General features: G+C 43.7%; 1 protein-coding gene across 1 annotated transcript; it reads left to right on the forward strand.

The window, feature by feature from the left end:
• The first annotated feature begins 668 nt into the window (after positions 1-668).
• ANXA13 (annexin A13) lies at positions 669-18844 on the forward strand. The gene is made up of 11 exons (XM_059723471.1): positions 669-680; positions 3846-3921; positions 7035-7129; positions 9023-9193; positions 10183-10216; positions 10307-10386; positions 12944-13012; positions 13187-13288; positions 15472-15547; positions 16986-17098; positions 18497-18844. The coding sequence occupies exons 1-11, from the start codon at positions 669-671 to the stop codon at positions 18614-18616; spliced, it is 948 nt and encodes a 315-aa protein (XP_059579454.1). The 3' UTR covers positions 18617-18844.
• The last annotated feature ends 604 nt before the right edge of the window (positions 18845-19448 follow it).

A 19448-nucleotide genomic window follows, 5' to 3' on the forward strand; every position in this document is an offset into this window, starting at 1 on the left:
ATTGATGCTTTACAACACATGAAGGAGAGGTGAAGAATAAAGGCAAGCATATTTTAAGATATGTTCTGAAACACTGGGATAAAGTTTGCATGTAAAACTTGATATCACAGAGTTGGAGCAAATCATTAAGTCAGTATTCAACACTGTCTAGATCCATGTATCACCTCCCCAACTTTAATATCTGTGCACCTCTATTATCAATGGGAATTTTGTCAGAGGTGGAATGAGTAATGACTGTGCATTGTGGTCCATTGAGAATTAAGAGATAAATATATAAAATTTTCCAGAAATACAAACACTAACTCTGTGCGAGAATGGGCTTCTATTTGTATCTGAGGACTTCAAGATAACATAGAAATAGTTTCTCTCTTGTTTATTTATGTGAGTTTATAGAGTATTAATAGAGTATTAATAGTCTATCAAGTCATTAAAAAAGAGGCATCCAGGGTGATGGGAATTCTGAACAATCATTCTATGAAAACAACCTTAAAGGCTCAGAGCAGCCTATCTTCCTTACCAGTATAACATCGTAGCTCATAGCATCTTTAATGCAATCAGTATCCCACAATACTTCATACAAGCAAATACTACAAAGTAGCCTGTGGCATCCTGTACAGAGTACAGTGATATGAAGAGACTATGTGGTGAAAAACAGAAAGTACCTAGTCATGGGGCCAGCTGTAAGTCATGTTGACTACTGAATCTCGTATTTGTTGAGGGTCACTTGAACATGCTGTATGACTCTTCTTGTATCAGCATGCACATGTGCTTAATGAATAGACTCATTGTGCATGCAGCCTTTGTATCATGGAAAGGAATATTCAGAACAAGTTTTCATTGTATTGTAAGATCCCATTATTCCAACTATCCCAGCTCATTATTCAGTCTAGTTAGGCTGCTACTGTACAGCCTGACATTACAAAGAACAAAGGTGAAATCTGTTCTCAGAATTATGCCAGTAGTCACCTGGGGAAAGAAAACTTCAGAGCTCTACCCAGGTGGTAAGGAACAAAGAAACCAGATACTGTTTAATGTTCAAGCACAAATGTGAGCATTTATGTCTCTAGAACATAATTGTATCAAATAATAGCAAACACAAATCTTCACAGTAAAAAACAGGGTACAATCCCAGACACCAGTTAATTTATAGGAATTATCCAAGTTTGCTGCCAGATTTTGATAGAATTTAGTAAGTATTAGAGCAATTTAAATAAAAATACCAATAGGAAATATTAATAATTCATATGGGTTTATTTTCAGCTTCATTTGAAGAATTAGGCAGGTACACGCCCGTAACCTAGCATACTTTGATATCATGTACTATCGAATTATATTGTTTGGATCATATAACCTAACAGTCAAGATTTATTACAATGATACAGCAATTCAAATATTAGCTTATGAAAGCAATGAGAGACTAAGGAGATATTACATTGTTATAGGGGGTTACAGATGTGTATCCTCATAAAAGTAACCTTCTGCTAAAATAATTTCAATAAAAATAGATGTAACATCATAGCCACAATCATCCCTGTCTACTCAGAGCTAAAGGAGCTAGGGAGCCAAGGAGGCAGCCCATTCATTTCAATGCAGGAGATGCTGATCCTAGGACAAGAGTGTACATCTAACGAACTATTGGGCACAATGGGTAAAGAGAGGTGCCTGGGCTCCAGTCCCTGTTCTCAGGATTATTACTGGTTGAATCCAGTGACTGTCTAATGTAAAATGTGTCAGTGAAGCAGGGAACAGAACCAGTCTCCCCCATCTCAGTATTAGGCTACAGAGGACACCAGGCTCAATCTTTCCTGCTTTTCTTCCAGCCCTGTGGGTCTTGCAGTATTGGCAGCCCTTGTGTTCTAGCCTCAGCGGGAGAGGTGAGGCCACTGACATGTGTGTTGAGCAGTCACAAAAAGGAAGTGACATCTCCCTCATCAGCAGTGAACTCCCAGCTGCTCTGGCCTCCCCACTGCAGGAGTTGGAGCCAGAGCTGGAACAGGGAAGGTATAAACAGGAGCAGGGACAGGGGCGGGAGGACAAGGCATCCCTAGCTTCATTCCAGCAGCCCCCTTAGGCAGTGCCTAGGGCTTGTGCCCTGCTCACCCACCACTCCTTACGCTTCTGGTACTAATAGCAAGGTAGCAGCAGCAGCTCAGAGCTCACCTGAGTATTTATTCAGGATCAGGGTCAACACTTTGAGTGTGTTTCTGCAAATAGGGAAGACCCAGGTTTCCTTGCTTGCAGATGGGTGCAGGGGATTCCAACTCAGGACACACCTCTGCAAACAGGAAAACGGAGGCAGGTGCTCCCGAGGCTTTAGGGGCACACCCTGGGAATTCCCCTGCAAGGGCATACCATTCCCCTGCAGGGAAGTTCCAAGGGCATGCAGGATCGGGCCCCGGGAGCATCTGTCAGGGGTGACTTGAGAGTGCAGGTAGCTCTAGGCTGCTGGTCTCTCTTGCCTTAAAACAAACAGACATCTACCACAAAACAGCAGCACAAATTAATACTACCTTTTGTCATCACCAAGAATTTGGGCATTTGTGGCAGAACAAATGGCATGAACATCTGTTTGCTTTCACTTTACACCGCCATATGAATTTCTGCAGCCTGAGGTGGCTAGCATGGGTATGTCTAGATGAGCTTCTGGCATACCTTGGACTGTAGTGTAAATATGCCCAGAAGCATGGATATATCTAAAGGCTAAAGCTGTAAACCTTTTCTCATTTAAGAATGCTTTACTTCAGGGGTGGGCAATTATTTTGGGTGGAGGGCTGCTTACTGAGTTTTGGCAAGCGATCGAGGGCCGCATGACAGGCAGCCAGGAGCAGATAAATATTAATTTTCTAAATTTTTTAGGGGTCCCGCGGTCCAGATGGAATGGCCTGGTAGGCAACATCTGGCCCCCGAGCCGCATTTTGCCCACCCCTGCTTTACTTACTAAAGCAGTGTCAGTGAGATCCATAAAATTATTGCCATGAAAACGGACTATCTGTAGAAGTAACTGTTGCAGGACTAAGCCTCTGTGGTTTGGCTTTAGTGGATCTGAGCTCAGGTTATCCACAAAACCATGTATGTTTAAATAGGTACATTTATTTTTCATTTTATCATGGGCTAGATTAGGGCTGTCGTACTTTTAAGTAGTTGGGGCCCACCTGGGCCACACAAGCAGGGGACACACAGTGCACAGGCAACAACAGCGTGAGCCTCAGGCAGACCCCCAACATTGCCTCCATGCAGCATGTATAGGTAGCCCCACTCTTCAACGCTACACCGCATGCACAAGCAGACCCCTCCCCACCTCCTCCCCCTGCCACCAGCCTGCTACACTGCACTGCACTGCACTGTGGGCTCCTCCAGAACCAATGGCTCCACCTTGCCATGGCACCTTCTGGGGCTGGTGCAGGAAGCAAAAGCCAAAAGGAGCTAAGTGAAGCCCAGAGATCCCAGCTGCTCTTGCAGCCAGAATAGTGGGGGAAGTGGTGGATGGGTAGGATCTCAGGGTCCACCAGTTGGACAACCCTAGCTAGATCCTCAAGACCTCACTCAGAGCTAGTGTGTACACTGGTGATCATTTTTTTCGTGCTATAAATAATCTCATTAATTGGAAGGAACCATTTGTGCAAGCGTTTACTGGTAAGATCTGTATACTCTAGCCCTCGGTTTTTACTCAATCAGTAGACCTGATTGAGTCAATAGGAGTTCTGTGTAGGTAAGGAGCAAGTCAAAACATTGGGAATAAATATCAGATGGCCATCTGACCCACTCTGGCCCACATGCCATGTAATACAATTCAGACAGCTCACTGCAGAATTATTTTCCACTTACTGTTGTCTCTGCTTTTCTAGTCAACCACTCGACACCGTCACAGTTTTGATGCAGAACGGGATGCCAAGAAACTACACAAAGCTTGCAAAGGGATGGGTAAGAATGCTTTTGTTTTTAATATAAAGGACAAAACCCCATGGGCCCAAGTACAAGCTTGGAACAAAACAGCTGGCTTGATCTGTCCAGAGTTAATGTTTCAGCTTGCTATGAACTCTAAAGTTCACGTACCCTATGTGTATACATGAATATAGATTCATAGATACTCACACAGCATCATACAAATTCAATATAAAACATTTGATAAGCACCGTGCAGTATTAATATGCCCCCTTAAGATGTATACTAGCTGTTCATTTAATGTCACTGGTATAGGTAAAGCTGTCCATTTAATATCTATACATAATTAGTCTACATCAGGTTCCTGTCTGACCCAATGATGAAGAAGGAAATCACCAACCAATCAAGACAAATGTTCCTCCCCAGTACTCTGTCCTCCTTACAGGGCCAATCCGAGGAAGTCCTTAGCACTTCCCCTAAGCTTCTGACCACCTCTAGCTTCCACTGAAGTCATCAGACAGAGAAGCCAGTTGGTGTCTCACAGAGTTGGGCTTTAAATCAATCCCTGGTATGTTAAGTGTGGCTTTCACCCAGGGGGTAAGGTGAAGATGGCATTTTTTACTGCAATAGACCCATCAAGTTGCCAATCCCAATAACAGCAGTAGCAGACTGGCTGATCAGGGCAAGCTAAGGAAGCTGGAAAATATGAACTGTTCTGCTGCAATACTGGCTACATTGGCAGCCATCTAAGGACACCTGAATTTGAGGGACACGTCTTCCTTAACCAATCCTCCAGGCAAGACTGCCACACAGAGGACATACCTCCACACCAGCTGGGTGCAGTGACAAAACACCACCGTGTCTAACAATGCATCTAACCTACTCTTAGGCTTTTAACCAGGAACTATTAAACCTAATCCCATATCCTTGTTCTTTGCTGACATATCTAGACAGCATCCATATGCAGATGGGAATGAGTCAAATGCTTCTAAATACAGATATTTATCTTTGTTGTTATCATCTATTTATTGTATCTATAGCACCCAGAAGCCCTGTTCAGGACTAGGTTCCCACTGCACTGTGTACTATTCAGGCACAGAATAAAAAGGCAGTCCCTGCCTCAAAGAGCTCACAGGCTGCATTTTAAGAAAAGAGACAACTGGTGGATACAGACAGAGGAGGGACAAGGAAACAATAAGTCACTACTGGCTGGCACGAGGCAGCGAGCTCAGTTCACCTGACACATGATCCTTTTGGTGCCTTGCCGACATTTCACCAATGTCTCCATCTCATCGACTTATGTGCCCTTTACAAATACATTAAACATTTTCCCCTCCAGCTCAAGTTAACGATGACTCATGCAATTGGGTGCAATGATACAATGCGCTGGCACACATGATTAAAATGATCTCTCTCTAGTGATGTCATTAAAGCTTACATCCCAGATCATTAGCCTGCTGGCTGGAGTGGCACAAACACTGGCTAATGGATGTGAGCATCTTTGTTTAGCACCAACATCTGCTTACAGAGCACAGACAGGGAACCAAGCAGGATGAGGTAACTATTTAGTGAGTTGCCTTTGTGCTGTTTATTGTAGACCTCGAGTTTTCTTTCAATTAGGGAAGGAAAATTAAAAGCACTTGAAAGGGGTGAGACAATCATTTTTCCTAGCGGCTAAATCTTTTAAGGTCATTCTTGTTATCAAGCTGTTCCCAAGAGATCCACTCACCGTTGCTCCAAGGCAATGTCACTGGTATAGGCAAAGCTTTCTGTCAGGTAGGCTGGACATTGATGGTACTCTGACTGTATTAGCAACTTGTAGGATCATAGCGGCAGATAGGAAACGTAAGTAAAAATGACAGATCCTCAGATGCTGCCTCGCCACCATGTCACAGCTGTTCCTTTCTATGTCAAAACATTATTGGCTCTTTTCTTGCCATTGTAACTTTCTCCCTTTGCTCCTCTCTTCGTTTCTGCCTTGCATTTGCCCTTCTCCATTTCTTACCCAACCTTGGTGTGTTGATGATAGTATCCATGTTCACAACCCTCTGGCTCTGACATTGTGAGCCAGGTGTATGGCATATGGCACTGAGGGAACTCGGATACCTACAGAGTTAGAGGGCCACTACACGGAGCTTTTGAGGATCTAAATTCTGGATTCAGGTTCTTGGAGTGACAGTCAGGCACTTAAATCCTTTTGTAGGTCTAGCTGTAAAAGAGCAAAGATTAGCACTGCTATAGACTTGATCCCACTTTCACTGAAGTCAGTGAGCTTTTTGCCACTGACTTAAATAGGTTAACTTCTCACAAGCTATGCTGGGCTGGATCAGACCACTGGTATAATGATAACCGGATTCCAGCAGCAATCAATAACTAGTCCTTCCAAGTAAGCTAATTTCCAAACACAACAGTTAATACACCCAGCTACATCTTCAGTGCCTTACTGGGTAAAATTCCTTCCTTATTCTTGAAGGGTTAATCATAGAAAAGTAGGGCTGGAAGGGACCTCTGGAAGTCACCTAGTCCAACCCCACACCTAAGGCAGTCCAACCCCTATCCAAACCATCCATACAAATTGTTGTCTAAACTATTACTAAGACTGCACAGTCAAGCTTGTCATATAGACACACAACATAGCACTCTGACCTGCCAGAGGAAAAGCAGGCAGCCGGTGGCAGCCAGTATCCTGCTACTGTAAGGGTTGTTTTACCCTGAAACATGAGATCTGTGCCCAGGAGCGTAACTGAGACAGACAGCATCCCTGGGCACTACCTTTGGGGGGGACCATGCAAAAGCAGCTGTTGCCGCCCTGGCAATTGACCCGGCTGCTGGAATCAGCACAGCAGGAGCTGGCACTGCCCCATGCTGCCCTTCTATGCCTTTGTCTGCACCTCTTCATAATAGTTGAGCTTTAAGTAGCGTTGGCACTTCCACTTCATGTTCTGAACACTGGAACTGTTTGTAAAATAAGATTAACTGTTGTAACTGTTAGGCACTAGAAGAAGCTATTGTCAACACGAGCAGACTTTCCAAAGTAAATGTTCTTCTAATTAGAAGAGATGGTGCTTGGCCTTCTTTTCTTCCATCTGCAGGAATGAAATCTGAGAGATTTCTTTGTTTGCATTAACTTTTTTTTTTCTTTTTCTTTTTAGGAACAGATGAAAAGACAATTATTGAAATTCTGTCCAGTCGATCATCAGAGCAGAGGCAACAAGTGAAAGAGAAGTACAAAACCATATATAGCAAGGTATTTCGCAGTCAGTCATGGGCTGCCTAGCCTAGAAGGTACATGGGTCTAGCATAGGTAAGACCCACCATCTCCTGTAGCCAATGGGACAGCAGGGAGGTGGACAGTATTGCCATCCATCCACCTGTGGCCCTTCAATCCAACCAATCAGATAACTATTTACAACTGGGCTGTTTAGGAACAGCCTTCAGCTGTTCTTGGGGAGGCTCAAGCCCACACTTCAAGGGGCTCAATTGTTGCTGCCATGGCTCATTTTGAACCCGGTGCTCTGGGTTCAGAAATGTGCCTCTACATTTCACCCCTTTGGATAATTCTAAATGTACAGCAACTCATAAAGGTACAGAATTAAGGAGTTAATTTCTGACTCTGTAATCATATCAAATTAATCATCTTGGGCCTCATAGACTGCTTGGTTAATGGAAATTGGCCTTTACCAATTTAAAACATTTTATCTAAAATTCAGCAGAGCCTGAATGCATGAATGCACTGAAAGTAGGAATGGAAATTCCCTTCAGAAATCCCCTTGAGACCAATGCAGATTCATAGAGACTTCTTTGATCTCATTTATGCCAACTTTACCCTGGTGTAATTGTATTAACTTAAATTGATGGAGTTCTGATTTACATCAGTGCAAAATTTGGATTCCAAATGCAGTTCAAACTGTCAGAAGTTTGTTTTGGTACTTGGGTGCTGAAGGGACAGACTAGCTGCCTGAGGAATTTAGAGATAAGAAAGATACTTTAGGGACACACCACTCTCAAAACACTACTTTAGGGAAAGGACTGAATTCTGCTGGCCTTAAATTAGTGGTCAATTAAGGTCCACCTGCAGATCAATGTCAGGAAGGGTGGGAGCACTGGGCCCCAAAATCCACCTACAGGCCAAAGCTGAAGGCAGTAAAAATTTTGCCTAAGGACAAGAAAAAATTTCCATATTTAAAGCATTTTCCACGGATTCTGAAATTATCAGATCATGACACATCACAGTTATGACAGAAATTCATGACCAACCCAACATTTGGGGTGTTTGTCACTTTTGGGAGACATCAAACTTGCCTGTACAGCATGAGTCTCTTGAGAGATTGTAGCAAATAGTTTCTGCTCAAGGCATGGAGCTGTACATCTCAGTTTTTCTTTCACTTAACAGCACTTTTACACTGATGTAAGTCTTTTGACTTCAGTAACATGACTGTTGATTTACACTGCTGAAAGTGAAAGGGGATTCAAGCCCCATAGATTTAAAAGTACATTTCTTTTTTCTTTGGTCTGAATTTGTGAAAGACTTCCTATAGCACAGGAATCATTCATTGTCAAATTGCTTAAAACAGATCATTAAAGACAACAGTAAACATTACTTTTCATTTACCAAAGATCTAAAATTCATAAATAACCTTTTTTCCAGGGATTTTTTTATATTATGAATCAACAAGAGCAAATCAGAAATTTTCCAAATAAAATATTTTTCCATCAGAATATGCTGATTTCTCCAAATAAATCATTCTCCATTCCTAGAAACACATTTATTTTGCTAAAAATTTGATTCTCATAAAAAAAATTTAAAGTATTTTGATAGAATCAAAACATTCTATTTTGGCCTTTTCAGAGCAAAATCGTTCAGTTCTTTTGCATCAAAATGATTTTTTCCTTTCACTTTTTGACTATATTGCATAATATAAAAAATGTCAAATTTGAAATGGAATGTCTTTGCTGCCTTTAAATAAATCATTTCAATCAACCTGAAGAATAATTTGGAGGGATTTAATTTTACAAGATTTTTTTTTTTAATGGTTTTGCTCCATTTCAGAAGAGAACATCCTTTGTGAAATTTCCTGCAGAAGCAAAAATGCATCTACCCCCTCAGCTCTGGAACTAACCCCTCTGGCTCTGTTCTTAGGATTTGGAAGAGGTGCTGAAAGGAGAACTCAGTGGGAATTTTGAAAAGACTGCATTGGCTCTGTTATGTCGTCCTTGTGAATACGAAGCCCAAGAGCTTCAGAAAGCAATGAAAGGTGGCGGCACTGATGAGTCACTACTGATCGAGATTCTCTGCACAAGGACCAATCAGGTTGGTGAATTTCCCACCACTGTTATATGTCAGCTCAAGCACATCAGTTTGTGTACATCACCATACCCTCTAGAGGATGATATGTCATACCTGAAAAGCATGGGGGTGCATTTCTTGCTAGTGGCTGCAGCCCAAAGGAGTCTGTCATACACATGTCAACAACATTGTTCTTCAGGAAATGGCATCAAATACAATGTAGTTAGATAAAGAATATTGCAGTGCAAAAGTAGTATTCCTTCACTATCTTCATTATCTTCTAATGCAGAGATAGTAATCTGTGGTGCATGTGCCACAAGTAGCATTGGCAGCAGCACATGGTGGGACAGGCAGCACACAGGGCAGGAAATAGTGCCCTATGTGGCAGATAGGGAAGGAAACAGAGACCAACACAGCATGCAGGGTAGGAAATGCAGGGCAAGGAACGGCAAGCATAGACAGAGGAAGATGATTAAAGTGACACTCAGGGGAGGGGGCTAATTTGTGGCACGTCAGCCAAGAAAGTTAGCACCTACTGTTCTAACACATACCTCCTTCAGGAAAGAGTGGGAGTGAGTTGCCTGACGGAGACATCCTACATTAAAATACACAGAAGCATTTATGCTGATGGGATCCCCTGCTTAAGGCAACAGTAAGAATCCTAGGCATCATTCGGAGCAGCTGAAAGGTCCAGTTCAGGAACACGACCCTCCTTAGAACAGCAATTCAGCATATGTATAAACCCCACTGAAATCAAAAAGACTTATACATATGGATAATGCTGAGCAGGTGTTTAAGTGCTATCCTGAATAAGGCTGGGTTTAAACATGCTCTTAGGGGATTTTCTAAATCAGAACTGCATCAGAGAGTGAGGGCCTGGTCCACTGTGTGAACCCTATTCAATATCCTTATTTTATCTGGGCTCTAATCTCGTCACTGAAGCATGTAAAACCCCAAGCAATATGGACATATTACTGACCTTTTTTGTTTGTTTGTTTGCTTGCTTATCCCAGCAAATTGAAGCGATAAAGAAGGCTTACAAAAGGCGTAAGTGATATTTATGTTTAAAATACTCTTTAAAGACAATCTATCAGCTTTTATCCATACATGAAATCTTACAGGCTTCTTTCTTAATAGTCTTTGAGCAGGACCTAGAGTCTGATGTTAAAAGTGACACAAGTGGCTCACTAAGGACGATACTGGTTTCTGTGCTACAGGTATGGGTTAGACTATTTCTATTACATGCCAAACCCCTAAACAATGTTTTCTTCAGTGTATATATTATAAAAATGTAAACATGTAGTTTGTACATAGGTTTCTTACATTAAAATCCACAAAACATCAAAGCCTGTGGTCTTCAAACGTAATCTAGTATCATGACTAAATGGGTACTGGAAAAATACAAAGTTAATCTACAAGTCCTAGTACATTGAAGATACTGTATTTATCATTATTAATCATCATTTGGGTTATTGTAATGCCTAGAATGCTGAACTAATTTCAGGTGTTTAAAACACTGTAAAAAAAGTCCCAGCCTAAATGAGCTTATAATTTATTTTAGAGTCATGACACAGGAAAAAAAAAGAATGTGTCTGTGAGAGCTACTTAGATGTGGAAAGGTGCAGTACACAGGAAGGGGAACGGATCAAACAGAAGAATAGTCATAGATTTGGCATTGATATTTTTACTAAGAATTGTAGTACAGGCTTCAGGTAACACTAAAAATGCAAGTGTTAGGGAACAGTGCTGATGCACTTCTAATTACCAGGGACAGTAGAGGGGCACATTAATGACACCGAGGGACAGCCAACTCCACAGTGGCGGTACTTTACCAGAAGTACTGGAAATCTTTCTTTAAACCAGCAGTGGTAACAGACATTCCTCCAGGGTCCCTAGGAGGTCTCACACCCAGCACAAGGATGGTTTATGTCCTAGAGCAGTGCCCCTTACTCCCAACCTGCTGCCCCAGCCCCCAGGCCCTAGGCCCCCAGTGCGTGGGGCAGGAGGGGTTCAAGCAGCCCTTGCAGGCTGGAGCTCTGCCAGCCTGCAAGTGAAAAGCCACGGTTTCCCATGTCTTTTTCCTTTAAAAGAGAATCCATTTTTAATGTTTGTTGATCCATGTTTAAAGTTTTTTCACAACCCTTTCACATATTCTTCTAATCCACTTTTGGGTCGCGACCCACTGGTTGAGCAATGCTGTTCTAGAGAGTGATGGATGACTTGGGAGGCTTTCCCTACATAGCACTTGTAACAGGCTCTAGCCCCCAAGGATGGCCATGGTGCCCCCTAGTAACCAAGTTGTCCTTACCTCACCTTGGATCTTCAGATTACCCTCCTTTGTTCGTCTCTCCTGCCACACCTTGATGGATATTCTCATCCTTTAGGGAGGCTGCCCCAAGGCCCCAAAGTAACCCTCAGTCTGCTTTTTTCTCCACTTGAGTCCCACATCAGACTTGCCCTCAGGCATTAAATCACCTTAAGGGTGTTTATCATGGCCTCTGGCTTCCCCCATAGCCACACATATGCCTCCTGGCTATTACTCTTGATCCCAGCACAGCCTATGTAGGATTCCGTCCTTTTGGCCTTAACCTCTGCTTGCTTTAGCTACAGACTTCTAGCCCAGGCCCACTTGCTCTAGCCCAGCTTCTGAGTCTCAGTGTCTTCTCTGTTGTGCTCTCCCTCGGGGCACAGGCTCTGGCCCTCTCGGCTCTAGCCTTCCCCCTGCCTCTCACTTGCAGGGCTCAGGCTCTGGCCCTTGCAGCTCGAGCCTCCATGCTGTCTTGCTCATGCTCTTTCTCACCCCTTTACAGGGCTTGAAACCCCAAGTGCCCCAGGCACCCTAGTACATGGCCTCCAATCTGCCCCTACATCCAGAGCTTGATCCTCCAATTTAAAAATAGAACAGAAATGCAAACAACTACTTCTAACACAAGCACTCAAAGCCCCTGCTTCTGGGTCACCATACACTGCCAAAGCCATCTCCCCACTAACTGTCTCCCTTAGCCCCTGGGAGTACCTGACCCAAGCTGCAGCTTCTGCTCTCTGCCAGCTTGAGCTGGCAGGAGCTCTGCTCCCCGCAGAGCTCAGGGCTGCATTGCCCGTCTGCCTCAGGAACCTGTGTTTCTATTCCCTGGGGTCCTCCTTTCCCAGTCAGGTGTTCCTCCGGTAGGCCACAGGTGCATCCTCCCAGGTTACTGCACAGCTTCCTGCTGTTCCTGCAGCTAGGCTACAATGCTCCTTTGCTGCCTTCCCTTGCTCCGTCCTAGTGTCTTATTGCTGGGCAGCAAGCCATGCAGTAAGCGCTTGCAGCCTGTGTATCCCTAGCTGCTGACACTTCTGCAGCTAGCCTATGTTCAGCTGCCTGGGGACATGTCTGCTGCAGTCTCTCTCTTAAAGTAGCAGGAGCTTCTGGTTCCCTGTTACACACTGCATAACTCTAAGTGAATTATAGGATCTTTACACCTTGTCCTGAGGCAACAGGTTTAGCACTGGTTTTGTAGGAGACAAGATACCGATCCTAATTAATGTCTCCCCAGTACAGCAAAAGCTATGGGGCTAGATTCTGTCTGGGTTTACATTGATGTTAAACACTGAAGTCAATAGAACTAGAAAGCCTGGTAAATGGAAGGGGATTCAGGTGGTATGTACAATGGTCAGTAGATGGCAGCAGAAATACTGCTATGAATCAGCCTGTGAGCAGCAAAAATGAAAACCCTCTATTCTGTTACCAGGGATCAGCATTTCCTCTTTGTAACACACTCTCACTTTTTACAGGCTGACCGAGATGAAGAGCAGGACATCAATGCAGAGCTCGCTGAGCAAGATGCTAAAAATCTATATGAAGTAAGTACAAGAATGGAGAAATACCCAACGGTCAGAGGTCACCTTTTTCCATGGTGTTGCTAAGGCATTACACCAAGGCAATGTTAGGGTGACAACCGAATTGGAGTTGTTGTGTTAGGTGATACATTTTTAAATAATACTGCCAAATGTTAGTACTACCATTCAATCTTTCAGGCAGGGGAAGGCCGCTGGGGGACAGAGGAACTGGCTTTCAATGTTATTTTAGCAAAGAGAAATGTCAAGCAGCTGAGAGCTACCTTTCAGGCCTATGAAAAGGTAAGCTCTTTTGTTCTTTGATATGTATTATAGAGTTTGGAGTCGAGAAGTAGCTTGCTGGAACAAATTACATTTGGAGCATACAAGCCTTTATCTGTCATTTTAAACACTGGTTGCAAATATCTAGTAACATGCATATATGCCACATCCTCAACTGATGTAACAGATGTTGCTCCATTGACTTTTAGTGACCTGCCTCGTAGGCTCTAGGAAAGTAAGTTTGAAGGTTGTTCTGTCCTTCTCACAACTCTGGGAATGAAAGGGAGGGTGACCTTTCCCCAGTCTTATAGCAATGTCGTGCGAGACACCAGCAAAGGGGTGGTTTTCCCTCCATCTCTCCTAATCTGAAGCAGAACCTTGGTAAGTGGAAACCTACCTCTCATCCTGATCCTTCAGCCTCCATAAAAGAGAGTTCAGAAGAGGTCTCTCACCCGCTGGCTCTTACTCTTCTCCAGTATAAGAAAATGGACCTCTTTTCCTTAAGCCTTGTTTGGAATTGGTAAGATGGCTTGCTTCGGGTGACTAGGTGGAAGAAAGTGCACCAATATAAACATTTTCTCTCAGAATATATGTATATTAGAGGAGGGATGCAAATGAAACCCCCATCAGCACATGGCCCTGAATATTGAGAATGTTTTGATTTAAACTTTGCAAGTCAATCCCATCTATAGCTAGCTACCACTGAGACCATAGCAGCTCTATTCTTGCTGCCGCAATGCAGAGCCAAAACATCAGACCTCTGTAAGGAGCATTGGTTTTATATGGCCCAAATGAATTTCAGACTTGTCTAGACAACATTCATTGATCTTTACAAAACATTCACAACTGAGTGCCTTTCACCCTATCAATTAGATGCATTAGACAAGGGAAATGTCCCCCTAGGGAAGTAGTAGGTACTCCATCATTTGGAGTATTTAGGGTCTTGTTGATTTAAATTCCTAAAAAAAAGTAGAAGTGTCAATGTGTTTGAAGGCCTGAACATAAATAAGACAGAGAACTTGTATTTATTCCCTAAACTTATTCTATGTTCAGCACATAATTAGAACCACAGACTCTGCAGATGGAAAAAAAACACTGGTAAGAAAAGGAGTTGGAAATATATTCACAATATTCTCCAAACTTTGGTTTGTGGATGGAGAAAAAAGAAACCCCGAGCCATTTATTTGACACTCCTTCCCTATGATGGCTCCATCTCCAGGGGTTCAGATAAATGAGCCTCCTATCCAAAATACCCTGGCTTTGGGCTTTAACAAAAGCCAGACAGATCAGATTTCTCAAACCAACCCATCCACATCCTGCCCAACTGTATTTGAAATAGCAGTGGGCCAAGGCTACAACCATGTGTTCAAACACTAATCCTGAGCTGTCTATTGGTGGAGTTCAGATAAATAAGACCATATCCAAATCAACCCCCGTTTTCGCAAAATTTAAACATAAAAACACTACCAAGTTTTGCCCATCTCCAGCATCTGTAGATAGTGCAGAGCAGAGGAATATTGAGATTCCAACAAGCAAAGCAGAGCGCAGGGAACTTATCTCCTTTTTTTGCAAAGAGAATATTTTCTTTAATTCAGAAAAGTGAGTATGGCTTATATTTTAAGGTATTAGGCTCTTCCGCTTCCTTTGGACAGCGCCCTCCCTACAGCATGATACAAAACCTAAGCAGAACTCAAAACTGTGTGGACCCAAAGAGCAAAGGTTACAAAACTTCTTGTGCCTGATAAAGCACCATAGCCCAAAATGTACCTGGACAGTCTGGGAACCATCTAAATCCTTGGCTAGAGCTAGGGAAAGTTCAAACAATCTCTTTTGGCTGTCATTCTCCCCAGGAAGAAAGTTATCGGATGATTCATTGCTAGACTTATTGCACCAGCACTATTTCATCGTATATGAGAGATTCTGTGCCATCTGGTGAAAAATCAGCACACTGATGTGGTGGAGCTATGAAAATGTATACCAGCTAAGGATCCAATCCTCTGAGAAAGCTCGAGCCATTTGCCCTTCTGTGAGAATTAAAGGAGAGTTGTATCCTAAAAGCTGTGAAAAGGACCATTCTGACCTAAGTCATATTTTTGGCATGTGAAGTGCCATCTGCCCAGAAATTCAGTGCTGGTTCTTTGCTAGCGGGATAACCCTGCACAACCATTAACTCTCCTGATTAATTTGTTTCATTGTTTCTTTAGCTGCATGGGAAAGATATTGAAGAAGCCATTAAAAGTGAAACATCTGGAAATCTAGAGAAGGCCTATCTCACACTTGGTAAGACAGGAAAAAAAAATCAATAGATTTTTTTCCTCTACTTTTCATCCTCATTTGACCTTACCATTGCTCCTATATACAAATATGGTGGTATCTGTTTAGTTAACACTAGATTGAAATCTCTGAGGGACACAGGAATTGGCTTTCAATACTGACTTGGACTGCATGGTTGTAAAGGGAGCAAGAAACTCCACTAAGGCCCTACATGGGCTTCCCAGACCTGGATCTGAAAAAAGAGAAGTGATGAGATGCCCTCTGGCTCAGCAGTCAGTGGGCAACAAGAATAATTCCCAAGGAGCCAAGTGAATAAAAATCAGGGCTCCGTTTTCACTCCAGACCATCAGTATTTTCAGCCCTTCTGTGCTGGCATTGATTTATTTAGCATTATGGTTTATCCACATACAACATATTACCTGAGTAGAGTAATATATATATTCACTTTTAGGCTCCTGCGCTTCCCCAAACACTATACAGAAGATTACCTTCCAGTGTAAACAGACCACATTTTTGCAAGCCTTTTCTCCCAGGATCCTACCAGTCCATTGCCCAGCTTTACATATCTGTAAAGTGTACAAGATAAAATATACTAACACTTTTTTTCTGGGACAAAGCTGTATACCTCTAAGTTAAAAGCAGCTCATTCAAGTTAACTGCCAGTCATTCCAGGGACAAGACTGTCAACCTGTGCTCCCCCCTGCCCGCAGAGCAGCTACGCAGCTTGAAATGTGGAAAGGACTATGCTTATCCTCAGGTTTTAACTTGGAACAATCAAGACTGCTTTTAATGAGATGTCTGTTTACAGCTTTCATCTTCACAGTCCCTCCAAGTACTTTTCTAAGGCAGGAGTGTTAAACATGGCCCATGGGCCATAGAGAAGCTCCCTGGGCCAAATATCTGGGCCACTGGTCTACCAGAGAGCACTGAAAGTTGGGATCCTTGGCCTTGGTGGGCATGGCCATTGACAGCAAGCTTGGCTCAATGACACCAGACCCCATGCTCCTACCACCTCCACTGCCACTGGACCCTATGCTCCCACTAGCACCAGACCTGCAACTGCCCCCACCCCACCCCTGATGGACCCTGAGCTGCCTCTAGCTGCCACTGGGCCCTGCACTGCCCACCGCTGCCTCCGCCCGACCCGGCACTGGCCCTTCCCCTTCCTCTGCCCCTGCCACCACCACACCCTGCACTCCCACCAGACTCCACACAGCTATTGCCGCTACTGCAGCAGCCCACATACCCTGGATTGGATCTGGTCCACAAGGAGCCCCGTGGTCTTGACCTGGCCCAGGGCCCCAGGTGAATTTGACATCCATGATCTAAGTGGATACAAACAGGGAGGATTTCTAGGTTTCCTTAACAAACCTGTTACTTTCTTCCTCCTATAAGGAATGTGAAACATGAAATGCTAAAACTCCCTACTGCTCTCCCTCTTTAGTGAGGTGTGCCAAAGATTGCCAAGGCTACTTTGCTACATGTCTACATGAGTCAATGAAAGGAACTGGAACTGATGAGGAGACTTTGATTCGCATCCTCGTGACTAGGGCTGAGGTAAGACACTCTAGGATTTGAAAACTCCCAAATCTTCCAGTAGATAATTGTAAACTTAGAGAAATAGAAATAGCTGGGCCACATTCCTCTCTCAGTCAGTCTGTTTTGTAGTTTAAATCCTATGCAGCTCTATTGACTTCAGCAGTCACAGTCTGGTTTTACATCCATATCACCGAGTAGAGCTTTGACACTGAATCTGTTTACATTTTTAAAAGAAATTAATAAAAAAGCACATGAGCAATGGCCACCATTGCTCCTCTGGGAGATGAGTCAAAAAATAAAATCCTTGTTAACTAAAAACAAGGCAGCAATTCCTAAACTGGGAATTGCCAAGAAGTCATATGGTGCTGTCTGTCCCCATTGACAGACACAGAACGGATGAGGGCAGGGGTGGAGGGGTGATTAGGAGTCAAAGGAGACAGTATGGCTGAGTCTCTTCAAAAAGCTCAAAACATACTCAAGGCAGTTCAGAGCTATAAACACTGCCTCCATGTCTCATCTATGTAAGCAGTGCCTATTGTTGCCACAGAGATGTTCGGTCATGAATGGAAGAAGTGGTGGTCTCCTTGGCTGGGAATGGGAAGGGAGGAGATATCCATGTGACCTAAGCCAGAGGGTTGATGTTAGTCCAAGACAATCTCTCTATGAAGATGTGATCCAATCGTGAAATTTTTGAGCGCCCCAGTAGTACAAACAGGGCCCGTATCACTGACACTTTTTTCATAGGGTAGTACATACCATCTGGTGCTCTGCACTTTGCAAAAAGAAAGCTGTTTATTACTGGGATATTATTGACTTTTTAAAATTCTACTCCTGGTAGCAAGGGTACGTCTGCATGGTGCTGGAAGCAGCATAGCCGTTAGCGTGACGCACCCTATTTCTGTGGAGATTTCATTGGAAATGTGCTAACATGACTATACTGCTTTGGGGATGCGAGTTAGCACACACCACTGCCAGCTCTCTGCTTGGTGGTGTGGAAACATACCACAAGTCCAAATAGCAAGTGGGAGCTAAAAGTGCTCAGAGGTTTAGACCTTACCTCAGGGGTGGGCAAAATGCGGCCCGCAGGCCGGATGCGGCCCGCCAAGCCATTCTATCCAGCCCGTGGGGCCCCTAAAAATTTAGCAAATTAATATTTATTTGGCCCTGACTGCCTGTCATGTGGCCCTCAATGACTTGTCAAAACTAAGTAAGCGACCCTCCGCCCAAAATAATTGCCCATCCCTGCCTTACCTCCTCCCCAGCCAGGCTGTGATCTATATCTATTTAAAAACAAAGAGAGTTTTTCCATTGATTGCAATGGTCTTCAGATCAGGCACTATAGGCTCTGCTTGGAAGTGCTAGTGTATTAAGCAAAAGAGATCCACTCCTCTAAAGATTATTTCTCTCTCTCATCAGATTGACCTTCCAACAATAAAGGAGAAATTCAAGCAACTGTACAACAGCTCTTTAGCTCAGGCCATCCAATCAGATACCTCTGGGGACCTCAGAAAGCTGCTGGTGGCACTGCTACACTAGTGCTGCTCCCAGAAAGAGAGAGAGACAAGAAACCGCCTTTTGAACTAGCTTCAAAAGCAGTGTCCAAAACAAATGGGGCACTAGCAATAAAAAAAACAAGCCAGTTTATTTTCTTTACAGCTAAGGAACATGTGGCCAAGTAATGATTGCGCTAGCTTGACATGAGGTTTACGTTAAGCCTATCACAACAAATGTCCTCAAGCAATAAAGAACTTTTATAAAACTAAACCTAATTTGGCCTCTTTCTATTTGCAATATGAGAAGGGGCTTCAGCCATCTTGCCGTCAGTACCCTTGATATCTCTATAGAGTTCTGAAGACCATTCCTTATCTCCCTCTGCTTTATATCCTACGTCAGCAAGAGTCAACCTTTCTGGCAGCTGTAGCACAAATTAGCCCCACTTCTTCTCTGAGTACCACTCCAATCCCCTTCCTCAGCCCAATCAGCTGCTCTGCTTTCTGCTTCCTGCCCTGTGCTCTCTGCCCAATTTGCTGCTCAGCTTTCTGCAAATAGGCAGACCCTGCCTGCTATTGAGCTGCCTGTCACCTCCCTGGTCTGCTGCCTGCAGATGCTGCCCATGTCACTTGTCGCATGTGTACCACAGGTTGGCCACCCCGTCCTATGTCATAAGCAGGGATCCTGGTTTTCCCTGATAAAAAAATGCAAATTCTCTGATAAAACCCCCAAAATCCATTATTAAGGTAAAAGGCACTTCACTCCCACCTGCCCAGCTCCCTGGCCCTGCTCGTGCCCCTCGCTCCCCCCCCAACACCACAGCCCCCTGGCCCCGCTTGTGCCCCTCACTCCCCCCACAGTCCCCCACCCCTCGTGT

The sequence above is a fragment of the Alligator mississippiensis genome, chromosome 3 (assembly GCF_030867095.1).
Source record: "Alligator mississippiensis isolate rAllMis1 chromosome 3, rAllMis1, whole genome shotgun sequence".
In the NCBI taxonomy this organism is placed as follows: domain Eukaryota; kingdom Metazoa; phylum Chordata; order Crocodylia; family Alligatoridae; genus Alligator; species Alligator mississippiensis.